We start from the raw sequence: 22,645 nt of genomic DNA on the forward strand, positions 1-22,645 counted from the left end.
TTGTGTTGTATTATTCAATTTTATAGCATTTGAAAAAAAATTGAAGTGGTTTCAAAATAGTATTGAGTAAAAGTTGACATATTGTAGTCTGTGATTATCCATCAGCATCCACTCCTTTAATTTGAGTCTAAATAATTCCTAATTTCTGCTTTTCTAACTGAAACATTAGGTATAATTTCCTTATTTACTATCCATGAATTCCAAAAATTAAAACTAACGTTAATAAGTTAGTGTTACTTATAGTTGAAAACATCAAAAAAGTGACAAAAGGGAATGGGTGTTGAAAAAGGGACAAAAACGCAAAAAAAAGTTAAAAACACTGATAAAAAGCGTCAACAAAATTGTTGATTTTCAATTTTGACGGGAAGACAAGACAAGGGTTAAATAAGGTCTAGATGGGTTTGCACCAGTCATAACTTCTGAACATCACCTTTAAATAACCCCAAGAATAAAATCCCCGGTGGACAGAAATTTGGCATAGTGGCATAATTGTAATCACATATACATCACTTCCAATGTCTCCTGGTTTAATGACACCAACAGCCTCAGGTTGTCTTTGCATTCCTGGGCCAGATTGTGGTTGTAGCTCCCCTGACTCCCAGACAGGAAGTGGCCCTTTACTGCTAGAGGGTCGGTATCAGAAATTTGAGGGCTCTCAGATGGCTCTGTACATTGTTCATCCAAAATTCTGCCCCACTGGTCTACCGGTGACTGAGTGGTTGCATGCACAACAAGAGCTTGTTCAGTTTTCACTAACTCACTGGCTATCCTCAGTGCACAGCTAGCAGTCAGAGATGGTGGGTATTTGTTGAAAGCATAGTCTGCTAGACTCAACTCGCACACCTTTTGTGCAAGGTTGCTGCGCTGCTGTGTTCTGTTTGTGTCTGGATTCATTATTGTAAACCTGTCACCACTTGTGTTCTCAGTCTCAAAGTGGGCAGTCTCAATGCAGTTGGTATAATAGTCCAGGAAAAAGGCCAGGGTGGGTGCAGCGAGGCGGAAGTTTAGACGGAGGAGGATGAGACACTCCAGGTTGCAGAGCTGCTCCTTAGTGAAGGCATCGCAGCACAATGACAAGAGATGGCTGATCCGCGGTGAGCACACCTCCACCTGGGTGACAGAGAAAGGGAGTGAGCTATAATGAATGAAATCCAAACATGCAAACTATCTGTTCATCAAGCTTCTACCACATCTTAAGACACACCTGTTTGCAGGCTAGCAGGAGTGCAGTTACACCCAGTAACTGGAAGCAGTCAGCAGCCACCGGTGTGGATGCCATGAATCTGTCCATGATGTTTACCGCCAAGCAGCAGCACTCAAAGGACAGACGGAAATGTTTGTGTACAGGGATGAGCCAGCTGACGAGCCTACACCGGGCCTCGGCAGTCAGCTGCAATGTAAAACACAGACTCAATTAGTATAAGCTCCAGCTTCAAAGTTCATGATAATGATGAAAAAATGAGCATTTTGGTGACAGTCAGGGGGAAAGGGGACTGAGTAATGGCCCTTGTGGCCACAAAAATACTAGAATGAAAAGCTGTGGATGCAGGGAGGGGCCCATTAGAGAATGCCAACAGGGTCCAGAATATTGTGCTTTACGCCACAATAACTTAAAGATGGCATGAGTTTATTCTCTTTTATAAGTAAAAATATTAAACATTTTCTATAGCCTATTGGATTTTGATAGCAGTTTCACAAATATTTTCATGTCATTGATCCCAAAAGTACAGTGATATGATCATTTATGAAAAGGTCATTCCACTTGTTAATATTAATGCCACAATAAATTATGAAACTATCCAATGTACTGGGGAATCTAACTATCTGCCTTAAAACACCTAAAGTCAGTGTTACCAAATAAATACAAATGAGCCATTATGTTAGATGACAAAATAATATTTTTGGATTGCAGATGTTGTTTTCTTAATAACTGGTAAGTGTTTAAAGTAGGCCTACAGGCTACATAATAGTCATAATGTAGGCTAGTCTAAAAAAAAAAGGAAGACAAGTGACCTTAACTAATTCATGCAAATTGTTAAATAAATCAGCCTAAACATGTTTCCATGTAGGATAGTCCAATGTGTTTTCCACAACATTTCAGTGCAATAGACCTGACCTAACACTGTGTAACGTGTCTTAGCCTACTTGTGGCTGGCGTGCCAGGCTTTTGCAGGAATGAAACTGCGCCTCTTTCTCCCTCTGGATCTTGAAACCGATGTCCCCGTACTGGAGATACCAGTTGGACAGCTGTCCTGCAGGAGGCTCGTCTGAGCGGAAAGGGGGCACATCTATCCGCTCCGGGGATAAAATCGGCGAGGACCCCAAGTCTTCCTCAAAACCGGAGTCACTCAACTTGGACATGAGTGTCTGCTTTCTGTGCCGGGCAGTGTCCCGCTGCTGGACCATTGTGTGCGCTTCTGTTGGAGGTGAAGTGCCGGTTTTCCGTCTCCGTTTGTTAACAGTCTCGGAACCACATTCATCGTTCACACATGAAACCATCTCCGTTAGGTTATCTCTCACCGCAGCCTCCACCGGCTGAATATTGAGTCTTCTGGATGTTGGTTGTGGGTGAGGGGAGTTCCGTTTGGTTACGTCAGTTTTCCCGGGGTTATCCCCGCTCCTGCACTGCACCTTTCTCCCGTCACCCAGGCAACCGAGGGTAAACACTAATTGTCCCATATAGGACTTAATTAACCTTAACCATATGTTACTTTTTTTTCTGTCTGCTGGCTTATTTTATGAAGACAAAATAACATGTCCTTCCTTAAAAGTGTGTGTGAATGAATGGATTCATCAAATGTAAATTTCTTTTTGAACACGTGAAATTGCTAGTTAGTTTACATAGGCTATAATGTTGCATTTTACAAGAAATGACTGAACACCACACGTGCCTGTATGTGAATTTTTTACATGTAAAATTGTGTTTCACATGTGATGTTGTAAAAATTATAGCCTATTGTTTGTAAGATTATTTCCTATTTCTTTTTTTAGTATAGTGTATAGTTATTGAAAAAACACCACCAAAGCAAAACATGGCACTTAACAATTATTTTTATATTTATTATTTAAATTTATTTTTTAATTTAAGAAAGGTCTGAAAATAGTAAATTAAAAGGTGAAGGTGGGTGGAGGAGGCAAAGATCCTCTAACCGTCTCACTGAGGTTATGTCATTGTTTATCCATAATAATACTGTACATCTCCAATTTTAAAAGATATTTAGTAACTAACTATTGTACTTTTAAACCGATTTTGTCTAGTATAAACAGTATATACATATACAGTAGGCTATATTTCTTTTTTTTCATTCAATTGTCAATTACAATAAAATCCAGATAGGATACATACAATACACAATACCGTCCGGGAGAAAAAACAAACTTAAACAAATCAACATCACTTAATATATACATACACATAAAGAACATATATACCAAAATCCACAAAAAGGTTTCGTCTCCTATTAAATATCATGGGGACCTGTCGTGACGTTGCGGTGGGCGGGACTTTAAAGCTGACGATTACAAAACAGACGTCATCTTTCAAACTCCAGTGCAAGACGAGCGATCATGCCAAGTCAGACCTGAGCAAGGCTTCAAGTATGCTCTCTGCACACGTTAAAAAGGTATTTTATTGAATATAATACTCGGTATTGATAAATTCTGCTGACATTTTACCGATGACTGCATTTGAGCAGGCTGAGCAGCTTGAAAAAAACCTGATATAAACAATAACGCTAGCTGTTGCTAGCTGGGTAGCTAACGTTCGTTTTAGGTGTAGTAGTTAGCTAGTAGGCTAAATAGAAATAACGTTAGCTGACAGAAACGTTAGCTGGTTGGGCTACATGTGGCAAGTTAGCTAACGTTACATTTGTTGACTTACACTAATTTGTTGACGGTGTGTTGGCTACATGCTTGATAAAGTTATACATCGTTAACTCGAGGAAGAGGAAAAAGTAGCGTTAGAGGCACATCAGACCGCATAAGCTAGTAAGCTAGCTTATGCTAACACCATGCAATAACAATGTCCTAAAGTTGTTCAACGTTAAAGTTAACGTTATCCTGGTAACTTGAGTCTCTGACTAACGTTACAATTGTGCAAACACAGTAACCTCAATTAACCTTACGATGATGTTATATTAACGAAAGTTAGTGATAATATTAGAAGCATCAATGTTAACGTTAGTTTGTCCACGGTTTAGAACCAAAGTTGAGACCAGTCAACGTTCACAGCCAATACCAGTTTATTCACAATGAAATACACAGGCATCTGAAAACGCATGCTGCTGTTCCAAAGGAAGGGCATCTTCCCCAAAACTATAGCATATGATTCTGTTGGCATACAGTTTGGATCTAGGATGTTTTGATTGCATGAGGAAAATATGCCATATGCGATAACTTTCAATGTCACGTTAACTATATTACTTGCTATAAACAAACAAATATTAAATTGTCAGTTAGTTCTGCCTTCTGTTTCTTTACGTTTTCTTCTAAAATACTACAAATTGCCTGCTGAATTTGAAACAAATTGAAGTACATGTCTAATATTCGATTATTGAACACATTGAACATAAAAGGCAATACTTAAAGAAGTGAGTTATATTTTAATTTGCAGGTTTCTACTGACATTTTTTTCAACTAACACAAAAACATGTGTCAAGCGTGATATGTTGCAATCTTTTGCAATACGAATATTACACTAGTTGAGATTGTGTGTGTGTGTGTGTGTGTGTGTGTGTGTGTGTGTGTGTGTGTATATATATATATATATATATATATTTATTTATTTATTTATTTATTTATTTATTTATTATTGCCCTAATGAGGACCATTTCATACTAACAGAACATTTCATTCTGCAGTTTTAGCATAATTGAACCATGGAAAACTCAGGCAGGCCTCACCGGGCTAGGCAAGGTGGCTGGGACAGGGGAGCAGGAGCAGAGAGGGCGGAAAGCTGGAGGACACCGGACCAGGGTCGAGGACAGAACTACAGATCAGAGGGAGGTCAGCCGGGCAAGAATCCAGGTGGACCTTACCGGGCCAGTCCCAAGAAGGGAGGCCTGGGGCCCCTCAGTTACTCCCCTGGTGGATTTAGAGGTGGTCACAGCCCCTCGCAGAAAGATGACCTTCGGTGGTTCTCCGGTCCTGAGAACAGTGGTGGGACTCGAGAAGATAACTGGAGAGAGAGCTCACAGCAGCACTGGAGGAGAAGTAACCAGGGAGAAGGTCCAAAGGAGGGCAGGGAGCAGGGGGGGAGAGAGGACACTGATGGAAATGCTCATAAATCAGGTGAGGATTTGGAAATGTTATGCTTGGAAAAGAGTAGAACACTTAATGGACACCTTTAGATATGGGTTGCACCATGATTCTTTATTCGCCATTTTACGCCAAAGTGATTGTGTGTGTGTATGTTTGTGTGTGTGTCTTAAGTCTGACTGTAAGAACTGGTACTTGTACTCTATTATCCGTGACATATACATATTACAGATGAACTCTATCACCATAAAAACCATATTCAACACATGTATTTCTTACTTCCAAAAGGGAGAAGACGGAGAAACAGAAACAAGAATAAAGCTTATGCTGAAGAGAACAGGGGCCCAGTGGTTGAAGAGTCCACACTCTCCCCCAAAGAGCTGCACAGCCTACAGCAGGCAGAGAGGCGGCTTAACCGAGATGAGATCTACAGCCTGAAGAAGGTACAGTCGTCTGTGTACACAGCCACATATATAAGTTACTTTTGGTCAAATCATTTTTCAGTTTATGCATTGTTTCTGTCATTTTTTCATTCATAGTATAGGGTCTTTCACTGTTTTCTGATGTTTTATATTCCAAGTGATAAATAAGAGAAGATAATCTGCATATCAATATGAAAAATCATTAGTTGCGGACCTAATTTGCTTTGATATATTTTAAGAGTGGTTAAACCTAATTAGGCATTCTATTTTTGATTAAAGTTGCTGTTTATGAAGTACATTGGACTTAAGGTGATCTGTAACAGTATAATTATTGAAGCTGTTGTCTGATGTCTGTACTTTCCTCCTTTTTTTTTGATTGGTTCAGAGGTCCCATAGCAACCCTGGGGCACTTTACAGCTGCGCTCTGTGTGATGTTCTGCTGGATTCTGTGTCTGACGCTTACAGACATATTAGAGACAAACGGCACAAAAAAAGGGCCAGGGTAAGGAATGGTCTTATTATACTAAACACCTTTTTAGATGATTACGGTAAAAGTTTGTAGACCGATGAGACTAACATACTGCCATTATGCAGTTTTAGTTTTTATGCATTTAAACTAGTGTTGAAACCCTATTTGCTTGTTTGTGTTTATAGGAGAAGCAAGAGCAAGTGATGCTGACTGAGATTCTGCCTCCTGGCCCAGAGCAGGTCAGTGCAGTAAGTGCTGCGCTAGAGGCTGTTGTCCAGGAACACGGGATGAATGACCTGGATGTTAAGATGAGACAATGCGTTGTCTCTATGATGCAAGACCTCCTTCTGTCCGTCCTGCCTGGTAAGTCACCCATGGATAAAATATTCGTTTGGGCACAGAGACAAGATCTGAATTCAATCCGGATCATGATAATGCTTTGTAGCAAACATGATGTTGGCTCGTAGGCTTTACGTCAGTTCGTTATTATGTATATTAGTTTCTAATGTAAATAATTCCATATCTCTTTCTCTCATATGTAGAGATCAGGCTCAGGCTGTATGGATCATCTTGCACAAAGTTTGGATTTAAAGATTCGGATGTCAACATTGACATTCAGTATCCACCTCACGTGAGTAGCCCAGTGTGAGTTTGATAGTGTGGACACAGTTTTTTATGTGTTTTTTTCTTTAGTTTTTTTTTCAATTTTTCAGTAATATTCCCACACCTCAGTAAAAAAGATACAACATAAACAGCTTTTATTTACAGGTTGCAGTTCAGACTGTTGTTCATACTGTTAGATATTCTTCACACCAGTATGACTTAATGGCAATCGTGGAGTAAAGAAAGGGACAGCATTATGGTTAACAAAGTGTTTACTTTGCAATTATTTTGCATTTATGTTTAAAAGTGACTGTTTTGTGGATGTTGTGTTATGTAAGACTCGCCACATTTATATGTCCTTTTTATATTGTATTTATGTCATATAAAGACTTTGAAATGGAATGCATTCACAGATGCATCAGCCAGACGTCCTATTGTTGGTCAAGGAGTGCCTCTCTGTGAGCTGTGAGTCACCTCTTATTAATGTGACCGTGATTGTTAAAACAAAACAATTCCACGATAGGAAATTCATTCGTGTGCTACGCTGACATGGAAGTTTTAAATTTTAGTCTTGTTTTGTCCTCAGCTATTTTTGTTGATATGGAAGCTGATTTTCATGCCCGGGTGCCTGTGGTCATCTGCAAAGAAAAAAAGAGGTGGGTATATCCAAGGGTTCTTAACTTGCTGGAATATTTGCATGTCTAATTAAGGAATCAAACTCTGTGATTTACTTTAAAGAAATTATCTTTTGAAAAGTTCAGGTCAGGTTGATCGATAATCTCGACATTATGAAACTACCAGAATGGGTCAGGGTTAGGTTAGGATTGCATGCATAGAGAAGAAAGACAATTACTCATATCAGGGTTAAATTATTACATGCATGAGTACACTAAAACTGTTATTTTTCTCAACAGTGGCCTGATGTGCAAAGTGAGCGCAGGGAATGAAAATGCGTTCCAAACCACCTCTTATCTTTCTGCTCTATCCAGTCAGGAGGCTCTCCTCCTCCCACTGGTTTTGGGTCTCAGACGCTGGGCCCAGGTATGTGTCCAGTTAAGACCCTGACTTGTTCCTCACATTACTCAGGCAACTGGTAAAACCTGCTCAGTACATCACTATTACTATTTTTATTTTATTTTTATTTTTAACTTGTTACTGCTTCTGGCTTAGATCTGTAAGATTGACCGTGCAGAGGAAGGTGGGCTGCCACCGTATGTCTTCGCCCTCATGGTTATCTACTTCTTACAGCAGCGCAAAGAGCCCATCTTGCCTACCTACCTGAAACAAGAGGTGTGTTGTGTTGTAACCTAAAAAACAATATACAGTATACATTTCAGGATTGGCCATAGCTAACTAACTGCTTTTGGATTAAGGTGTTTTTGAATAGCAGGCTGTCGGACTACAATCTCACGCATATAGAGGATGGACATTTACACTGGGCTTCTTCCTCCAAAGAACAGCCAGCAGATGGCTCGTGTGTAAAGGGAAAGGTAATCATGAAGACGCTAATGTAGTTTTTTCTTTCTTAGAAAAGCCTGTTGGTTCCTTTATTTGACAGTTTGATACATTGATTTTATAGTTTTCTCTGATTAAAGTGATGATCCTGTAGTTAAATTACTGTCTGTGTGCTCTTGCAGGTTCCGCTGGTGTTTCAGAGCCCTCACCCGCCTGTGGAAGTCGGGCTTCTCTGGGTGGAAATGCTTCGCTTCTACTCGCTGGAGTTCAACCTGGCTGACAATGTAATCAGTGTACGGACCAGTCCTGTCCTCTCCCGAGAGATAAAAGACTGGCCAAAGAAACGCATCGCTGTGGAGGGTTCGAAACTTTCTCATTTTGTAGACTTAATTTTAAGGTTGATAATTTCCAAGTTAAAATAAACGGTCAGCAATGAAATTGAAATTGAAATGCCACATTTGCTATTTCTCGGTTCATGAGTGTAATTAATTAATGGAATACTGTTGACTTTACAAGTGGAATTTGGAGGTTTTGATGATATGCTGACCCCAAATGGTACCCAACCTTGTCTTTCAGATTTTAAATGAAGATCATATCTACATTTCTGTTGAATACATAGAGATGCATTTCTCTTAAATGGTTTTAACTGTCAGTAATGACTTTTTGTCTGTTTCTGTGTTTAGACCCGTTTGCTGTCAAGAGAAATGTGGCTCGCACAGTGAACAGCCAGCAAATGTACGAGTACATCATCCACTGCCTCAAAAACACATACAAGTACTTTGCACTGCCACTCAACATGCCAGCTCCTAATCATAAGACAAAGGCAAAGCGTGGAACTATTCAGGGGACGAAGGACGAGGCTCTGACTGAAGAGACTGCATGCCTGTCAGGTTTCAGTCAACTCAGTCTTCAGCCACAACATGCAAATCAACCTAAAGCTGTAGAAAACGGTCCTGAAGACTCGGATTGCATTATTGAGGAAGAGGAGGAAGTTGAAGAATATAGTGACTCAGACGAAGAACGAGAGAAGGAGAAAGAGGACCGGGGCAAAAGCAGTGTGTCTGAGGATGAGGATATTGATGTGGACACCCATAACAGACATCACTTGGACAGCTTCACCACAGAGGATGAGGAGATTTTCCCAGTGGACGAGATCTCGGGGGAGGAGCTTTTGTCTGATGAGGAGGGTCCAGATTTGGACACACCTGGTTCAATGGATGAGGAAGAGTTGGAGTTTGCACCTGTGGGTCTCTCACCTCAACCTTTAAAGGAGACAACTAAGTATGAAGGCCCAGAAAATAAAGGCCAACAACAGAAGAGACTGTCTTATGAATTCACCAGGCAAGCTTTCACCAGAGGCAAGGTAGGTGTAGCCTCCTATTTGTTTTCACTTATGGACAATTTTTTATGAATACCTCCTCTGGAAAGTAATTCCCCAGTTCTTATGAATATGTTAAAGAAATAACATATTTTGTATTTAAGCGGGCATATAAATCCGTTTAGGTTGTAGGTTACTGGAAGTTCAACTAGACAAGAAACTGTGGCAAATGACCCTGTTTTTAGATGATTCACATCTTAATTAAATTACTTTTATCTCTCTTAGTCACACATGGTGGTGTGCAGCTTGTGCAAGCGTGATGGCCATCTGAAGAAAGACTGTCCGGAAGATTTCAAGAAAGTGCTGCTGGATCCTTTGCCCCCAATAACACCAGAGTTTGTTAGTGTCCTTAACAAAGTCTGTGAGCAGTGCTACAGTGAGTGATACAGTATGTGATTGCATGAGTATTTTGCGTCAGAGATAGATAATTAACAGCAATGAAATGCCACCCACGTGTATCTAACTGACAACTGATTTCCAAATTATACAAATTTTACTTTAATTTTATTGTAAAGAGGTATTACAAGGGAAATGCCATTACACAAGGAAAGAGCATGTATGGGTTATTCATTTTACACAAAACTTAAATCAAGGCATTGGATTATCTTTTTAAATATGTCATATTTGAACATCAGGGCTAAAATCTCTTCAAATTAAACAGTAATAAAACCGAGGTTCTCCTCATTGGCACCAAATCCCCTTTATCCAAAACCAACAGTTTTTCTCTCACAATTAATAACTCCTCCGTTTCACCCTTGCCCAAGTTTATGAGTCTGGGTTTCATCCTTGACAGCACACTATCCATTCAACCCTGCATCAATAACATTAACCGGTCTGCCTACTTCCACCTACAAAACATCAATCGCCTCCGCCCCTCCCTTACCCCCCACAACATCCTTGTCCACAGCCTCGTCACTTGCCGTCTGGATTACTGGAACTCTTTACTCATCGGCTTCCCTAACAAATCCCTTCATAAACTTCAGCTCATCCAGAATTCAACTGCCCACATCTTAAGTCAAACCCTCTCCGTCCACCACATCACTCCTGTCCTTTTGCGGCTCCACTTGCTCCCGGTCCAGTTCTGTATCCAATTTAAATTCCTGTTTGCATTCAAGGCCATCCACAACCTTGCCCCCCCCCCCCCCCCATATTTGTCTGATCTCATTCAGTGTCCATCTCCCTCCCTCTCCCTCAGATCATCTTCCTCCATAAATCTGTCTGTCCCCTCCGCCTGTCTCACCACCATGTGAAGCAGAGCATTCAGTCTGCTCCCCGTCTCTGAAATTCATTACCACCCCAACTTAGAAACATTGATTCATTCCTCCATTTCTGAATTGCCTATTCCACTTAATGTCCATTGCTCTGTCTCTTTCTGCTGTGGTAATGTTGTTTAATTATATATGTATCCCTGTACGGTGTCCTTGAGTGCAGAGAAAGGCACCTTTTTTTTAAATTGTATTTATACGTTTTATTTTTCTCTTTAATTCTTACGTTTTTTTATTTAGATTTTAGTAACATATTTAAATCCAAATTTCAAAGTGTTCCAAAGAGTCCGATTAACTGTACCTGGCCCATACGACCAGTCTCTGAATAAGTCAAGTTTCTTAAACCCCTTGTATTTGCCACTTAAACATTACGTTTGAGTGGTTCTTGCATGAAGGCCAATGTGTATCAAAAGGGCTTGAGTTAATGACGTCAGTGTTACATGTAGTCTATATGCACAACTTTCCACTTCCGGGATTGCCTTGAAATTCGCCAAATGTCCTTCTTTTCAGACAGTTTTCTGTTACCTATCGCTTTCTTTGTGTTGGAATTTTAAACTCTGGTTGATTTATGAGGGCTATGACTATCTGTCCAATGTGAGTTTTCTGTTGCACTTCTAAAACAACTTTTCAACGTACACGTTCAACCAAAAAAAGTTCCTTCCCAAGGTTATTTTGCAGCGGCGCTGGAGCAATTGTGATTATTTTAAAGACATGCCAATAAACCAGAGCACGTTTCTGTCACATCCCGCAATGCTATGTAGTTGAATTACAGTTGAAATCGTTAAAATAAAGTGGATGACTTTGGTCAGATCTGATGATAGGTTTGTTTCTTTTTTAGCTGACTTTGCCCCAGATGAACTGGAAGTAGGTGTAAGAGAGCACATCCTTCAAGACCTGGAGACCTTTGTTAGACGGCAGTTTCCTGGTAAAGTAAACCACCATCTTCACTGTTTAGCATCTTTTAGTATTTCCAAACTTAAATTAGCATGATGATAATGCATGATAGGACATTTTAGTCAATTGTCCATTAACCACTAAGATGTTACAACGGAGTGCACACATATGATTAAACTGACAACTCATGTTTTGTGATGGGACAGGAGCTAAGCTCCAACTGTTTGGATCATCCAAAAATGGCTTTGGCTTCAGACAGAGTGACCTCGACATCTGCATGGTGCTTGAGGGACAGGAGACCATAGATGTAAGTAACATTTAAACTTATTACAAGTACTGAGATGTAATTTTTGTGGAAATATATAATTTTGGCAACCTGACCAGATTCCTAATTCAGAAACCTGAGTGTGTTTATTAGTTTATTGAATTGAGTTTTGTATGGAAACAGAAAACAACTTTTGTTGGTATTCCATGTTTCTGCTTCAATCATTTTGAGAATAAAAGTATGAGGCATATGTTAGTGTGATTCATTGTAATATCTAATCTCTAAAACTGAACTTGTTTCATGAATGTCTTCCACAGGATGTTGACTGCATCAGCATCATTGAAAGCTTGGCAAGACTGCTGAAGAAACATCCAGGTGAGTAATAGGTCGCAGCAGTTGTATTTTTGTAGGCCAAGGTCACAATCTGTGCCGCATACAACACCCTTTACCCATCAGGCCTTCTGTTAAATATGCTTTTAAATGAAAGTTTGACTCAGGTACATTCACAAAATGACCCTAGGTTGCATTTTGGCGAGAGTTACGCTTTAAGTAAATAGTTTCTCAACTTGCAGCCATCACATTTGTTTCCATTCAGCAGTCATGGTAGTAAGTAATTTAAGGAAGGTGTAGTACAATATAGTGTGTATCATGTTTTTTTTTCTTCATTTGACAAAAGCCTCAAAAAGTAAGATTTATAGATTACAAAATGTCAATGCATACATTTTTATCTGTTTCCACATCTGTCCCTTTTCACAAGGTCTGAAGAACATCCTGCCCATCACCACAGCAAAAGTGCCGATCGTGAAGTTCTACCATGTTCGCACCGGCCTGGAGGGAGACATCAGCCTCTATAACACCCTGGTAAGGCTTTTACTCCCTGCGTTTTTTTTTCTTCCCATTTTTTATTTTGTCTTAAATTTGCTATTGAATAACTTGTAATGTTTTTACAAATCTTTTTTAGGCCCTTCACAACACAAACCTGCTAGCTTCGTATGCCGCCATTGACAGAAGGGTGAAGATCCTCTGTTACGTCATGAAGGTTTTTGCAAAGGTGTGCTTTCAACACTCAAGGGGTCATATGCATATGATATATTGCATTACAGTGTTTCCCACAGGTTAAGAATTTACTTGGTGGTGAGTGGTGCAGGATGTGGTGACGCATGATTACTGGGTTCAGTAAAAACTAGTCCAACGGTTTATGAACTATTTAATGTTATGCAGCCTAGTTATTGTTTAACACATACTTTCAGAATAAATAACCATTTACAAATTAAACTTATTGCACAAAATATTATACAGATGAAGTGTAGCCATGATGTGCCATTCCGAGCCACTGGGTGACCAAAGGCAGGCGGTGGGAACGCAAGTTAAAAACTTCATAGTGAAATTTCATGCCATGGGACCTTTTAACCTTAATACTTTTATCCATCTAGAAAGTTACATGTTATTAAAAATGTCAATACCGTCTACTCCTAATTCCTGTTAAATCATATAAGACTAAGGCTATTTAAAGTTGAAAGGTCTGTAATTTTGTTAGATGGTTGTTTGCTTTTTAAGTGTTTTAATTTGTGGTTTGGGGATTGTAAACACAGTTTAGTAGGCTACTGTAAATGTCCTTGTTGCATTCATTAGGATCTCATTTGAAGATTTCTGTCATTAAAACAACTCTGAGCTGTAGTTTAAAACTGTTACAGCCAACAATATCTCGGGTTTTATTCAGGCTCAAGTCCCTAAATACATGGATTCAGGCATGGAGAACGAGAACTGACGGCTAAATTAGCAACAATTAGCTCCTTTAGCGTTTAGTTCCATTATAAAGATATAGATAGGAGGAGACTGCCGCAGACATGGGTAACAAATAAACTGATAAATGATGTTCAGAGAGCTCTCACAGTGGTGTGGCCACAGCATTTCTACGTTTTGTGAATACAGTTAATCCCACAGCAAGACCAGCGGCAGCGTGCTACTAACGCCTCTGGGCCTGAAGTAAAGTGTTGACAATGTCATGCACGCGGAGTGCAAATTAACAAGGGGGACGGGCTCTAGGCCACTGGTCTCTATGCGCTGTAAAATACATTGTAAATTGGGAAAAAATGTAATTCGAATGTAATCTACCTGGGCGGTGTATGGGAAAAATTGCATTAAGTATTACCATGATATTTCTTTTTGTCCCATTACAGATGTGTGACATTGGGGATGCTTCACGTGGTAGCCTCTCGTCCTACGCTTACACCCTCATGGTGCTGTTCTTTCTCCAGCAGAGAAACCCACCAGTTATCCCTGTGCTGCAAGAGGTACTGGCATGTATAAAATAAAAAAGGTTAAAATCTCTGTTTGCATTTTAAACTATCCCATAAACTGTATTTTATCCCTCCAGTCTGAACACAATTTCAGTGTAAACTTGTTAAAGCAAACTAAGATTGACTTTATAGAATGTCTAGATTATTCTGGCCGTTCTAAAATCCCAGATTTTCTCATTATTTTGCTATTTGACATCCCAAACTCCAGATTTTTGGGCCTATTCTATAGAGGTAATAACTTTATAAAAATGAAGTTACTACACTATTGCCAAGAATATGCATATTTTATAAACGTCTCAACTGATTGTTGCAGATTTATGATGGAAAGAAGAAGCCGGAGGTGCTAGTTGAAGGCTGGAATGTGTACTTCTTTGATGACCTAAAATCCCTTGTGAGTGTTTTGTATTTTTCACATATGAGTGCCCCTGTAAACATTTTAATAAATGTGCACATCACACTGTGTCTTAATAACACATTAATGTTGTCTTCTTCATGCTGCAGCCCAGTTGCTGGCCACATTATGGGAAGAACACTGAGACGGTGGGAGAGCTGTGGCTCGGCCTGCTCCGCTTTTATACCGAGGACTTTGACTTCAGAGAGCATGTTGTCTGCATCCGTCAGCACGGCTGCCTCACCACCTTCAACAAGCAGTGGACGTCCAAATACATTGTCATTGAAGGTCAGCTTGTGTAACAAATTCAGGCTCCAGACTTATGTCAAACAGATAAGTAATATTACAACAGGCAGTTGCAACAAATTGTTGTGTCCTGGTTTAAACTTGTCTAACCAAACAGGCTCTTTTAAAATGATTGCTTTGGTACTATAACATGCTGCTGTCCTTCCAGTTCATGAATTCATACCACTGTTAATGATAAGTAATGTTAGTTTTGTTTTCTGAATCAAATTACTGTATGTATATGGATGTATATGGCTGCTGTGAAATACTTTTCTTTATTTGTCAGGCTTTCTATTTATTATTATTTGTCATCTGTTCATATTCCAGATCCGTTTGACCTGAATCATAATCTTGGTGCTGGTCTTTCCAGGAAAAGTATGATTATTTCTGTCTGTATCTTGTGTTGTTTGGTTGTCTTTGTCCCTGGTGTCTTCTCTAATATAATTTCTTATCTCCTGTTATCAAAACAGTGACTAACTTCATCATGAAGGCTTTCATCAATGGCAGAACAGTGTTTGGAACACCAGTGAAAGTCTTTCCTCCGGTGTACCCCAGTCAGATGGTTAGTTTGCTGTCTAAAAACCACATTTGCACACTGTGGTGACATCATCCAATTATTAAAATTGTGATTTGTCTTTACTTGTTACCAGGAGTATTTCTTCGATCCTGAAGTCCTCACTGAGGGAGAAGTGGCTCCCAATGATCGCTGCTGCCGAATCTGTGGCAAAATCGGCCATTTCATGAAAGACTGCCCCATGCGTAAAAAGTATGTATAATCACTTTACATGTCTGAATTTGTCGCAGTGTTTACGTGCAGATGAAAGTCTGTCTGCACCATGTATCTGGCTACATGTTTGTTATATATTGTTAACATTTTTGGCCCAGGTCCAAACACAGGCGGGACTCTGAGAGAAGGCCAGAGCACTTGCGAGACACAGCAGAGGATCAGGTCAGACACAAGAGTGACCACTGGAGGAAAAGAGATTCGCTAGAGGTGCGCTGCTGCTACCTGTGTGGATCAAGTTCCCATATCAAGAGGGACTGTCAGCTGTACAGAAGCCCTGCAGGTACTGTACAGTTAGTTTTTGTAATTGCATTAAGCACTCCTAAAAGATTTCTTTTAACTCCATAGTTTCTTTTATATTCTACTGCATCAAAAATATAAAGTACAAGAAGATATTATGCATTGATGTTATTCATAAAGATTAAGGAGGCAACTGACTCATTTCCTTCGTGTTATTGTCATTAGGAAATGTGAAGATGGATGGCTTTACTTCCACTCCTTCAGCCCACTTGAGGAATTTAAGAGAAAAGGAGAGACAGGTATGATCTCACCGGTCATTAGGGCTGCATAATATATTGTTGTATCTTTATTGCGATATTAACTGGCGCAATTAACACATTCCAAAGTGCTGTGACATATTGTGAAAAACACGCAAGAGATTTAGTTGAAATAAAATGTCATTAACAAACTGCACTTTGAAATGTAATGTAACTTTATAGTTGTGCCTTTTTTTATATTCAATACAATGTCTAATTTGTTTAATAAAATGTTGGAAATGTTAAATTTCTTAAATTTGTTTTAAATTTAAGCAATTTGTTGTATTTGAGCAGATTACTGAATGCAGCAATAATGTGAAACTGAGTACACTTTAATACTGGTTAATTTATTGCAAGTCAATTTGTTATTGCAATATTCAATTTTCAATTTCCCATTTGAATATTTTCTTCATAATGTGTAGCCTTACCATTTATCTACACTGCTGAATCTTAGACCCTGTTTATCTTCCTTTTCTAGGGTTCACCTATACAAGAAGAGAAGAAGAGAAAGCAACAAAATGTGATATTGAGTCCACAAGCTGGTATGTAGATTTACTCTACTTTTTGGCTTCAGTTGAAAAGCCTTAGGTGACGAGTCTTTCACTGTGACAGTACCTAATTGTCAGTGTCATTGTATAACCAATTTATTATTTAAAAAGGTATTGTTTAATTTAAATTACTTCCTGGAATGTTAGAAGTGATTTACAATACTCTACCTCACCTACCATCATCATCATCATCATCATCATCATAAAAAATATGTTTTCCCATTATGGATGCAGCTTTCCCTTCAGCAAACATAGTTTCCCTATAACCCCAACAACTTGTTTGAGCCATACATATGTCTATAATTCAGGGAGAGAAGTTGCTCTGTATACTCTGTACTCAAGAATTAGTCTCAGTAAAACAGCTCATTGTTTTTTTTTTCTTTTGGGGGGGGGGGATCCAACTGTCTTGTCTTAGGGCTGCTGAGAGAGAATGAGAGCAAGAAATGTTCGCAGCAGGTTCAGGTTCATCCATCTGTCTCTGGAGTCAGGATTGAACGTTTGCTGATGTTTGGGCTACAGTTTAGCATTTTGCTCCTGTTTTTTTTCTTTTGTTTTCTATATAGTCAAACATTTTGTGAGTGATCATAGTTGTAGCCTGAAACGGTTCTGTGCAAATAAAGCAAATGCAGCGGTCAGTTCATCATGATGAGGAAGTCTGCTCTTTTTTTTTGTCATTTAGAAAATGTAGTTTTTACTTTTATGAAAGTGTACCACTGCAGGTTAAAAAATGTTTTGAAATCAATTTTGATAATTGCATTCTTGTTTGTTTCAGGTAGTTTAGCCTGCCGAAATTTGGGTCGCTCTGGTCACAGGAAGAGCCCAGTTGAATGAGCAGCAGCTATGGCTACGCAAACCACAAGGTTCTACTCTTGTCCCGGCAGACAGCATCCCAAAGTCCAGAAACCATTGAATCTGAAGGGGACTGTAGGGCCAATGGGAGCCTGTTAAAAGCCAAAGCCAGGACGCCATGACTTGAAGCCAAATAGGGCCTTTTTATGTTTTTGCCTCCCCCCATCCCCCCCCCTCCAAGCTCTCCTCATTGGAGGAGCTTTTTAAAGCTTTCATTTTAGCAAGAGAAGCCATTATGCATGCACCACGTCTTTGTTTACCTACACTGCCAGTCAAGTTTTTTTTTTTTTTTTTTTTTTTTTTTTTTTTTTTTATATACTAATCGCGTCTAAAAGTAAGTCCTTCTGAAATCTGTTTAATATCTTTGCTCTTGATCACCATAATTGGGTATTTTTTGCAGATAACATACTATATATTTGTATTATATTTAAGGCTAATGCTTTTTAACACTATTGGCTCAACTCTGTTAAAACAAAGTGTTTGTAAACACTGCTTCAGCTGTAAGACAAATGGCCAATACGTTGGTATGGTGTGTTGTCTGCAACTTTAAATTGACTCGAGGTCAGAGTCCTCATCAAGAAGGCCGTTTCAAATTTAAACCAATAAGTCACTCTCACTTCACTCATTCTTTTATAATTACAAGTTTTTTTATGTTTAAAAAAAAAAGAAATGACAATGTAGTTTGTTCCAAAACTTTAGAATGGCAGTGTACGTAATAGCCAACATTTTATTTTATTTTTTTAAAGTCTGTTTTAGTCCTCTGCACTGACGTCCAGCAGTCCGCCTCTCCTTCAGCCTTGAAAGCAGCTCAACCTACAGTATGTTTGTGTGTCTCTGTATTAGGGAAACCACCCTGTAGTCATTTTTTCAGGATCATAGGTTTATTTTCCAAGACTGCTGATCCACCCCCCTATTTCATAGATACATACTGCCCCTCAACTATGTGTGTACAGAAGGCCAGTGTAACGACTCTCTGTAACCTATATGTGTTTTCACACATGCTAAGAAGTGTTCATAGTGCAAAAACATTTTTGTTGAAGATATTGGACTATAAACTGAAAAAACCTTATCAAATAATTGTTCCAGCTGATAGTTTACGCTGCTGCAAACACTGTTAATTTACCCGTGAACTAGAGGGGATCTCCGTGAAGAGATAAATGTATTTATTTGCCACAAAGGCTTCATTTTGTTATGGTGCCACAGATTTGTAGCTGCACTGTGCGAGGGTACACCCCCTTTAATTATGTTGCTGCTAGTTAAATGTCTCAAAGACCTGCTTATCATTCAATTTTGAATATGGACTGTCTGGCTTTATTGTTGTCCTAATATGGCTGACTTTTATTAAAATAAATGTGGTGTTGATGGTATTATAATCACATTTCTCATTTTAAAGTAGCTTTGTTTTAATGTCAGCTTTATTTCCATTTCTTTTGTTGGACTAAATTGGGAGGTTTAGTTTATTAGGAACCCCGATCCTTCCAGGAAAGGTTGGCTTGCAATCCATTTTGTCTCAAATAATTCATTAAACGGAATCAAATCCCAGTGTGTTGTTTTCCCAAAACAATGTTTATTGATGTCACTGTTGGTATGTTCATACAACATAGTAGTTATCAGTGATGTGTAACTCCTGGAATGAACATGATAGTGCTGAAAATCATGGGTGGATGGGTAACTATTTGTCTTCGCTAAGTATATTTTAGAGCAGAGCAGACGGCAGCAGCCGGGGGCGGGGACAAATATCCGCAGTCTAGTCGGACACGTTTTCCTCCATCAGCCTTCAAAGCATGTAAAGGAAGTTATAAAGATGATTACTTGCTGTTTGATCATCTGTAGGCTACTTGTAGTTTGTACAGATGTGAAGAGATTTCCCTTCTTATCTACGTAGATCGACTTCAAGACAGAACGTGATTTAACGCTAAATATTCCAAAGGACAGCGCAAACATACCCACAGTTCTTTTAAAATAGTGGTTTAATTTTTCTGATCGCATTCAGTAAAATCACTTTTGTTTTGATGATGCTCATATATGATCAAGTAAGTTTAGAAATGCTCCTACATTTTTGGCAAATTAAAGCATTCATAAAACGAATGAATAGCAGAGGAATTTATTAGCCTATAATGTTTATTGTCATGCTGTTTAAGGTTCGATTATTATTTCATATAGGCTACAGTACTGAGTACATGCTCAGCAACCATATTAATGAAATAACTGCTCCAGGAAACACAATTTGGGTTTTATAACTGTAAAAATCAGCTTAATTATTCATCTCAATTTGATCATTCATTCTTCTTTGCTATAGGATGTTACGACAATGTTGGGACCATTTTAAACAAACAGACAGCGTGCCAAGTTGCCTGAAACCCATGCTGATCTTGCCTACCTGTGGACTCGAGTTAATCAGTATAGGGGTGTTGAAGACCTATTCAACATTACAAAATCCACCATGTCAACCCATCTCCATCACTTCTGTTCCCTAGTGACACATCTGTCACATCACATTTCATGGCCCACATCGCAATGACATTTTCAAACAGCCGGCTTTCCAAATACAGTCTGTGCTCTTGATGGATGTCACATTCCCATCGTCAAACCATTTTGCAACAACCCCGTAGCCTATTATAAAAGGAAACTGTTTTACTCCATCATTCTCACCGGATTCTGTGACAGCGAGCGCTGCTCTTATTATGTCAATGTAGGTCACCCTGGAAGCTGAAATGATGCAAGAGCATTTTGATACGCTGGTGTAGCACAGCAACTGGAATTGAATCCTCAGGCTCTGTTACCAGAGGGATTGCCCATCATTGCTGATTCAACCTGCTCTTTGTTGCTACATGTGAAGAAGCCCTACACAGATAATGGGCACCTTACTGTTAGGCAAAAGCTCTTCAACACAAAGCTCAATGCAGCCCGTGTGGCTATTGAGCATGCATTTGGCATCTTAAAGTCAAAGTACAGGAGGCTCACATGAAGGAAGTTGCAAACATCAGTGCTGCAGTCACAACATGTCACATTCTACACACTTGTTTAGATTCTGGTGACCGGGTTCCTGAGGATGAGCTGGGTCTTCTTCAACAGGACATTGAGGATCCGCACCCACCAAAGCCCAATGACTATGAAGTCTCATCACAGAGACATGATTTGTGCCCACCTTTAAGGATAAGATACGCTTTAGTTTGAAGGCATACCCCCTTTTTTCCCCCTCTTTCATTTACATTTGTGAGCTGGTGTGCGGTATGCCACACAGTGATGTGACGCACTTCAGGTCAAATGCAAAGCACAAAGTAGTAATACAATATTGCAGCCCAGGATGAATCAGCAGGGGATCATGGGAGTATTTCACCACTGGGAATGTGAACCATCTAACCACTGCTCATTTTCTGGCGTTTCAGTTTCTTTATGTATCAATAAGACAGCAAAATAATATAATTTAACATCTTTTATTTTTAGTGATTCTTTCAGCAGCCTAATAATTTCTTGTTGCTGCTTTCCGATTTCTTTCACTTGGGTTAAGACTTGACCCATGCAGGTCACCATTTTCTTTTCACGTGACCTCTTTTTTCTTTTAGTTCTTTTCTTTCACTTCTGGCCTTACCAGTGACTCCAACGCAATCGTTCTCTCAGCATGGGGCCGGTTTGTATTATGAAATGATGTGGTGCTCTTTTTCTGTGCGGTATGTTTTGTAGTGGGGACGGCAGTTCAGGGACCAGGTTGGTGATCTTCGTGGTCGGATGGATGAAAAACTTCTGAGGGAGTTTGACTGGGAAGGAGTGGTAATGGATTTTGACTTGGGAAGAGTGGTTTGGAAATAAGGGTGGGAAATTTGTCAAGTTTCTTCCTTATTGTATCCAGTGTGAATGTGTATCCTCTCTGTGAAGGCATGTTCTAGTTTTTTGTAAAAGCTGTTTTGTTGTTGTAGATGTGTGTGTGTGTGTGTGTGTGTGTGTGTGTTGTCTGGCTAGCTCCAGTAGCAGCAATGCAGTTATGTGTGTGAATTCTGTACAAACATTGCAGTGTTGTTAAAAACATTAACATTTTATTGTAATCCTTAGATTACAAACAAATTCCCTGTACTGTAATAGTCAACATGCATTTTCATATTAATGTTTGGCATGGTAAAAAGAGAATGTACCTTGATTGTTTTCTGTAGCTCTAATCTGCTCCAGTATGTCACTGATATCTTTTGTCTTAAAACTTATAGATCAATCATTTCAATAATTGCCACCCACATGTATAATGGTATTAAGGTAACTGACTTTTCTTTTTTTTACTCAACAGTTATCAGTCTTTCAGCTATTTCTCTGCTCACTCTAAGGATGACAGCACCATGGCTATCCTCACGGTGACGCAGATTTTGTCCTCCATTGTTTGTGATCAAAACCAGGTTCTGCAAGTTTAAATCAAATGACTTTTTACAGTGGTTGAGATAATCCGATATTCTAACCTGTGGGATTCCTCAACTAAACACATTACATTGAAATTCACTATACCTATGTACATGTGTGTGTGCCTTTGTGTGTGTTTCTGGCAATTGAATTTAGTTCCTTCTCATTTTGCTGCATTGCTGCATTTTGTAATGGCTCGTTATTATTTAACACAATATTATTTAACACAATAATGTATGTACGTATTATTTTTTATCATTATTAATATTATTATCAGTGCTCAACCACACAACATGAAACCTACAAAATAATAATGTTTAATATATTACACAGAAAAATAGCCAATCCTTTATTTAGTGTAGAGGCCGGCGTTTCCCAGCATGCACTGGGTCCGCCTGGCTCTCGCAGTTGGTGAAAAGCAACTGCGCTGACTGAGTCCATAGTCGGGATCAAGTCGATCACTAATCTAACCGGCACGCATTGTGCGGCGATCACCGATGATCAATACTGCGCAGACCTGACTCATCTCGAACTAGCCTAGTGTCCACTTTGACGTGAAAAA

The 22,645-nt window shown here is 39.3% G+C and overlaps 2 protein-coding genes across 2 annotated transcripts; one reads left to right on the plus strand and one right to left on the minus strand.

The window, feature by feature from the left end:
* Nucleotides 1–199: 199 nt before the first annotated feature.
* On the minus strand, nt 200–2,665 carry LOC117944202 (cyclin-O). The gene is made up of 3 exons (XM_034870787.1): nt 2,146–2,665; nt 1,205–1,390; nt 200–1,110 (listed from the first exon to the last, which is right to left on the minus strand). Exons 1-3 carry the CDS (start codon nt 2,497–2,499, stop codon nt 496–498), a joined length of 1,155 nt encoding a protein of 384 aa, XP_034726678.1. The 5' UTR covers nt 2,500–2,665; the 3' UTR covers nt 200–495.
* Nucleotides 2,666–3,420: 755 nt separating this feature from the next.
* On the plus strand, nt 3,421–19,242 carry tut7 (terminal uridylyl transferase 7). Its single transcript, XM_034870784.1, has 29 exons — nt 3,421–3,623; nt 4,860–5,289; nt 5,545–5,699; nt 6,064–6,180; nt 6,333–6,510; nt 6,690–6,778; nt 7,164–7,215; nt 7,337–7,406; nt 7,665–7,791; nt 7,921–8,040; nt 8,124–8,240; nt 8,388–8,565; nt 8,889–9,568; nt 9,809–9,959; nt 11,687–11,773; nt 11,949–12,049; nt 12,325–12,382; nt 12,765–12,868; nt 12,969–13,058; nt 14,188–14,301; nt 14,621–14,698; nt 14,809–14,986; nt 15,311–15,358; nt 15,454–15,545; nt 15,634–15,749; nt 15,869–16,050; nt 16,233–16,306; nt 16,782–16,845; nt 17,624–19,242. Exons 2-29 carry the CDS (start codon nt 4,878–4,880, stop codon nt 17,680–17,682), a joined length of 3,891 nt encoding a protein of 1,296 aa, XP_034726675.1. The 5' UTR covers nt 3,421–3,623; nt 4,860–4,877; the 3' UTR covers nt 17,683–19,242.
* The last annotated feature ends 3,403 nt before the right edge of the window (nt 19,243–22,645 follow it).

Source organism: Etheostoma cragini, chromosome 5, assembly GCF_013103735.1.
Source record: "Etheostoma cragini isolate CJK2018 chromosome 5, CSU_Ecrag_1.0, whole genome shotgun sequence".
Lineage (NCBI taxonomy): Eukaryota > Metazoa > Chordata > Actinopteri > Perciformes > Percidae > Etheostoma > Etheostoma cragini.